The sequence below is a fragment of the Lactuca virosa genome, chromosome 6 (assembly GCF_052849685.1).
Source record: "Lactuca virosa cultivar CGN04683 chromosome 6, Lactuca_virosa_CGN04683_v6, whole genome shotgun sequence".
NCBI classification, from domain to species: Eukaryota; Viridiplantae; Streptophyta; class Magnoliopsida; order Asterales; family Asteraceae; genus Lactuca; species Lactuca virosa.
The window spans coordinates 81,999,097-82,006,265 of NC_136431.1; the positions used below are offsets into that span (position 1 = coordinate 81,999,097).

Consider the following 7,169-nt stretch of genomic DNA (forward strand, 5'->3'; position numbering starts at 1 on the left):
ATAAATAATTGTAAAAAATATAAATAAGAGAAAATAGTTTTTGTACAAAAGTTGGTGATCAAAGTTACAACATAATCAAACTTCGAATCAAACTTGCAAAATACCATATATTAGGGGAACCAGATTTGTAAAACTACTCTAGTAGAAATAAATTTTTTTTTTTAAAAAGTGCAATGAGATAGCCAAATCCAATAACCAAAGAGCATAAAACCTTTCATTTGGGAGTGTGGTTCACACGTTGGTCTTTTGTCCGCCCCTATGCCCACTTCTTCTTTTAGCAACAATTCCAACTTATCTTTAGAAAATTTATAAGATTTTATTTAAAATATGTATACATGTCTAGACAGACTTTAATTTCAAAATTTCCACTTGATATAAAAATAGGTGCTCTTCAAATATGAAACAAAAAGGATTTTGTGTTTAGTTTCTAATTTTAGAAACTTATAGTAAAGTTTTAAGATAAATAAAATTTGAGTTTAAAGTAATTGAATTTGACCTCAAAAAATGGATAAACTGAATGTGATATTTAACTTTCTAGATTAATATTTATAGATTTATCGTATAAATTTGTATTAAAGAATTTAGATTTTTATTAATGTTATCATTTTAAATTTTTGTAGTTACAAGTTGTGTGAAGTAGCTTTTGAGCCACTCACTGGAAAATTCTGTTACAAGTTGGAAACCGCAAGTAAGCCAAGCAACAACATCAGTTATTTTATCTTTTAGTTCAAATGCTTTTTAAAATAAAATAAATAAAAACTGCACTTTAAATACTTTGGTTATGAATTTAATAAAAAAAAAGTTTAATAACTATATATCTATATACCAATCAGATTTTCTGTAATTTATGTTATATTAACTTACACAAATCATCTAATATTTTTAATAAGTGTTTTCTTCATAAAAAATTCTATTATTTACGCCCAATTTACCGTAAAGTTCTAAATTATTATCTTTAAAAAAAACGAATAATTTATCTATTTTAACCTTTTTCAGCAGGCAACCAAGCCACATGACGTGTCAAGATGGACGGATTGTTGATGCGGCATCTCGTGTCAGTGTCTTTCCACCCGTTTTCTCTCCCAAAGTCAGCTTTCTCAGATGAAGGAAAGACACTGATATGGCATGCTATGCCAGCAATCCGTCCAGTTTGGCGCCGCGTGGCTTGGTAACCTGCTGATAATGTTAAAAATAGTCAAAGTGAATAAATTATTCGGTTTTTATGTTTAAAAAAATTATGACTTTACTGTTGGTTTAAAATAATAAGACTTTTTTGTAGGAAAAAAAAAAGACATTTTCAATAACTAATGTTACTATTTTCCCATTGTATTTTCATTTCAAACGATAATTTGTGTTAGTTAAGTGAAACTTTTATGTTTTATATAGATAGAGTTTAATTTTTTTTATTTAACCACGAATACTTATATTATTCATAACGTGTAAATATGTATTTCTCTATCTTCCATCATCTCTCACTATCAGTTGATAAAATCGTTGCAATCAATATTTAGATTATGTTTTAACTCAAGGTTTTTTAATAAAATTATACAAACTATTATTTAAATAATTACTAGATATAATTTATAAAAATATACAGAGTGTATTTTAAAAAGTCAACAATTCGATATGGTGTTCGAGTAGATCACTAACTGCAACTAATAATTATGGGAATAGAAAAATGGGTCAACGGGAGTGGAGCTCCAATCGGGTGAAATCCCACGTTATCTTTGATAACAAATAAATAAATACATAAAAAATAAAGATAACACTAGGCATAATGAAAAACCAAATCTGGTATAAGGTGTGTTATAAAATAAAAATCTATAATAATCCGGTAATTTTAAATTTTTAACATCATGTTTTATTTTAGCCTAATACCAAATACTATCTTAAAGAGTTCAAGAAACCAAAAACATATCGAGATATTTTATGGAATTAATCGCTAACTTTGTAACATTATACCAATGCTCAATGATTTTACAAACAAACATGAATGATTGTTAGTATTTATGGTTGAATATTGATGCGATAATTATGAATCTTTAGGGACACTTAATATGCAAATCCACTCAAAGTGCATCATCTTCTTTAAAGAAAGTATTGCTAAAAATAGGGTATGGTGTAAGCCACCTTTAGAAACTTCATATGACAAAAAGGGTGTGTTTTCCTCTTCACTATACTAAATTAGATAACCCAATTTTCGGGTTTGTGAACGTATTTGTCGTTTAGAAACGAAAGCTTTTGTGGTCAGTTTTTTTTTAAAAGACAACTATAAGAATATCTTTAGTGGAAACTTATTTATATTTTGTAATTATTTGAAATTACCAATTAGCAAACTTGTTATCATTGAAGTGTATAGAAAATATATCACAATTATTTATTGTAAAAAAGATCAAAATACCGAAAATATATAATATTAATAAACACGATGATCATATTATAATATAATTGTTTTTTTTCTAAGTACATAAGCTTAAAATAAAGTTAATACATATTATACCATATATGACTTGTATTTAGAACTGATAAAATTAAATAAGGGTATTTATAGAATAATATGAATAGTCTGGAATCTGGATAAATATTTAATTGTTACAGAAAAATGGCTATAATAAAAGGCTTTTTCACTGCAAAAGAATTTTGATGATAATTTTGTTAAATAAACTCAGTGAAAAGTTTATATGACAAAAAATAATAAATCATTGTTCACGTCGACCTTCATATATGCTCTAACAAAAGGCATAATAACATTAATTTTACACTTTAAAACAACCAAGAAACAAATCATACTTAAATTTAAATAAATAAATAAAAGTCTCCAACATTAAATTGGTGCAAAAGAAACCATGAATAGTAGTTTGAGTAGGGAGTAATTGTGTAACAAATGAATGGACCAAAAACAGGATCAAAAGTGTCCATCACTACTAATCACACCCAACCCTAACCCTAACTTCATTCACACCCAATCCTTTGCCTAACCACTCTTCTACCTCACACTCAAAATACATAATTGTTCGGTTTTCTTTGATTCTTTTTGAGAAAATTGTCTTATTATATGTCCATTCAAAACTAACAAGGACATAATTAGAATCCTAGTAATATTCGTAGTACAAAACCAGTCTCACAACGTATGAAGTGGGAAACAAAACATTCTTATTAGGTTGTAAATATTTGTCAAATGGGGAACAAAACTTTTTTGTTAGGGTCCAAAACCGTAAATCTCTTTCATTCCAAAACACGTTCTAAAACTACAAGGATAACATATCTTATCAAAACTCGACAGTTAATCGTACTAGAGCATACTCCCAAAAAAAAAGAAAAAAACAAAAACAAAAAAAAAAACAAAAAACAATCAAAGCCAGTTATCACGATGGATGACCTCTAAGAAGTAGGGATGAGCATATGGACTGAAAAAACCTAACCGAACAGAAAACCATTCGAAACTGAACTGAACCAATACCATATACACATTCGGTTCGGTCTTTGCCTCTTTGGTTTGTAAAAAAAAATATTAATTCAGTTTTCGATCCAGTCACTAAAGCACACCCTACTTGTGATCCTGAAAACCCGACCCAAACCAGGACCATATATACATATTTGGTTTGGTCTTCAGTTTGTACGAAATGCTAATTCAATTCGGTCCAATTTAAGAACCCAGTCAGTCTGTGGACCACACACATCCCTACTAGTAAGTCCTCATGATTGCTTTGCCAAAACATATAATACGTTGGTATGCACGTTTGAAGATGTTACATCGCGTAAAGCAGGAACAAAACAGTATTAGTAAGGTGTTGTCTATATCTCATTTCAAAACGTGTTTCAAAGTTGCGAGTGCAACAGATCCCATCAGAACTCCACGGTTAAACATAAACAAGCAAAAGCAAAGGCAAAAGCAGCAATATAAAGATGAGCTATCCTCATGGGAAATTGTCTAACCACTAACCACGTATTCTATTTTGATTATGCATCATAACAATATCGTCGGGGATTTTGAAAACAAAAGGAACGAATACTAAGTAGTGTGATTATAGAAGTACAAGTGAAACTAGTTGAATATAATACGATAATCAAACGCACAAGTTATTCAAAGAGCAAGATATTGTTTTACATGTTTCACCAAGTGTTTACAAAAGCCTCATTGATTATTGGCTAAATACAATATGAGAATAGTTCAACTTTGGTTCTTAAAATGCAAAAAAAGCATTAACCTCTATGCGACTTAATGGGTTCAGCACAACTTCATATTGGTGTCAATCCAACCACACCTACACAAAGGTACAAAAAAAATTGTGTTTAGTGAAGATAATTCAGAATTCACATAATAAAGTAAATATATTAAACGTGGTCTTAACTACAATTAGCTTAAACCAATAAGAACTTAGGTGTCATTTCGTTTTTACTAAATTGTCTGAATGGGAATAAATGTCCATTTTACCCTTACATTCCAAAAAACAAATTTCACAATATTCATCAAATTTAACGTGAGATGGGTTGGGAGGAAAAAAGAATGGAATATAGGTAAAATGTTAGTGTCTTAATAAATTAAGCCATGTCTTTTGGCTTAACCCATTAAGTCATTTTGTCAGGATTAAGTCAAAAAGAAACAAACATGTACAATTGTCAAGTTTAAGTGCTAAGTCCATTAAGCTCATTAAGTCAAAAAGAAGCAGCCTTGTTTCAATTTATTTAATCAAAAAAGAATGACTTGATTATAATTTATAATTACTCATTATACTTATTTATTTTTAAGAATCTATATCATTATTTATACTAAACACATTTTGTTCAAGTACTTATTAAATTTATAAATTTTTATATCAAATATATCTAATAATCCATATCATGATTCACACCGGATATTTTATATTTACCTATTTCATAAATTTATAACCTTTTTTCATTTAGAATATAAACTGAAAACAGTTTTGAAACAAGCATTCGTTTTCATTCCACATCAAAGGGTAAAATGGTCATTGGATGTCATTCTTCATGCCGCACCAACTACAAAGCAATCTTTTCTCACACTTTTACATTTTTCTTTTTTTCTTTTTGCATCATAATTCATCAACTATTTTAAAACCAATAATAAATAAATTTGAAATTAATATGAAAGCAGTGTATAATGTATATATGTATAATACTATAATTAATTAGTTATCTTACCACAAGCAAGTCTTCCACCTGCATTTCCAGTAGAGAGGCTAAGTTCATGACCACCTATATTAAAAACCAATACAACCCATCAATAAAAAAACTATATAACATTCATATTTTATAAAAAAAATACTAAAAATATAAACTTTACCCTTTCCAAGATCATCTGCAAGTTCATGAACCACTAATGCTCTTCCAACTACAGCATTAGGACCAGTCAATGGTATCTGAAAATTAACATCAATAAAATGTTAACAAGAAAATATAAAAATTAGATCAAACTTTATTAAAATCCAAACCTGATCATCTACAATTGTAGCTTCAGCCACACCTGGATTACATTTAACAAAATTATAAGGAAAAAACAATCAAATATTTTTTTTTAAAAGAAAAAAAAAAGTGATTGTCGTAAAATACCATCGGCATTGGCAATTATGTTTCCCAGGTCACCCGCATGACGGATTTTATCTTCAGGAGCACCATGTGTATGCCCATTAGGGTTGAAATGTGGTCCTAATATTAAAAGATAATAATTTAAGTAAATCTTTTGTTTCATGAACCCTAAAAAAATATGGATTGTAATGCAATCTGAATTCAAAGTTCAAACCTGTTGATATGCACCCATTTGTGGTATCACCAAACTCATGCTATATGTTAACAAGAACACAAAAGTACCATAAATTAATCATGTATAATGAGCATATATAAGTATATAATACATTATGATAAAATAGGAATTCTTACTAGATGAAATCCATGGGGTCCTGGAGTCAATCCAGTAATTTTGACATTGACAGTTGTTGGACCTGTGTCAATTACAAGAATTCAGACTCAATACATCGATATAAGCATAAACTAAGGCTTAAGAAACTGCTAAATGGATAACTAAGTTCATAAATGAGGTCAAAGCTATACTTTTAGTTTGTCAAATTTGATGTGGGTGTTACTAATTTAAGACCAACATTCAATCCAGCTAAATTTAAAGTTAAGATCGAAGTGTTCTTGAAATATTTGAGAAAGAATTGGTAACTAGGTCTAAATTTGGGGACAGTTTTCTGCAAATAGACTAATGCCAGTTTCAAATGCAACAGAACTGATACAAATCGCATTTGAATAGTATTGGGTGACTTAAATTTGAAGTGCAGATGAAATAAATTAAGTAACTAAATCAAAGGGCTTGCTTAATGGTGGATAGGGGGAGAGATAGATACCGCTGTCTTCTTGAGTGAGAGTAACAACGCCTTCGACACTGGAGGTGCCCTTGAGGACGGCGACGGCTTTCTTGACGGCGGCAACGACAGTAAGGGGTTTAGGAGCGGTGGCGGAGAGTATCAGGGATTGACGGGCGATTGAGGGTTTAAGGGAGACGCCATGGAAAGAAGATTGAAGCGAGATAGTGTTAGGGTTTGAGATGGGGAAAAGGAGGGAGTTAGAGGCGGCGGGAAAAGAGAAGAGGATAGAGTGAGCAGCCATAGCTGCAAGTGCAGCTTGCATTCAGTGGTGGGTAGTGATGAATCTGAGATAAAACGATAATGTTTGTGAGAAGAAATGGGAGGCATATCTGATGTCTTTGTTGTTCTTGTTGGCTGTGTTTCGGATCTTGTCGGGTAGAACCGTTGACAGTGACCTTCAAATGAGAAAACGGCCAATTCGATCAAAATTATTTGAAGAAGAATCTAGATTCGTTTATTATTCATCCCACAAAAGTTTTAATTTATATTTGTTAAATTTGGTATATATATAACTAAAGCATTTTAACCAAACTATTATTAAAAGAAATGATGTATTTTTTTAATTTTGATTAACCGGATAGTTCCGTTATGGTTTTCAATTTTTCATCGAAACATTATAAACTAAATTTATTAATAAATATTTTTTTAATATAATATAATACGGAGTATTAAATATATGATATGTAATTATATTATAATTTGAAATTTTAAAGGGTAATTAGATAAGATAAATAATCTTTTATCAATACAATTATATATACAAAATTATTCATTTTTTTTATA

General features: G+C 29.7%; 1 protein-coding gene across 1 annotated transcript; it reads right to left on the reverse strand.

Moving 5' to 3' along the window:
• Positions 1–4,056: 4,056 nt before the first annotated feature.
• Positions 4,057–6,719, reverse strand: CSD2 (copper/zinc superoxide dismutase 2). Its single transcript, XM_079054294.1, has 8 exons — positions 6,366–6,719; positions 5,899–5,960; positions 5,762–5,801; positions 5,572–5,667; positions 5,454–5,485; positions 5,306–5,381; positions 5,164–5,217; positions 4,057–4,265 (listed from the first exon to the last, which is right to left on the reverse strand). Exons 1-8 carry the CDS (start codon positions 6,646–6,648, stop codon positions 4,240–4,242), a joined length of 669 nt encoding a protein of 222 aa, XP_078910420.1. The 5' UTR covers positions 6,649–6,719; the 3' UTR covers positions 4,057–4,239.
• Between the last annotated feature and the right edge of the window lie 450 nt (positions 6,720–7,169).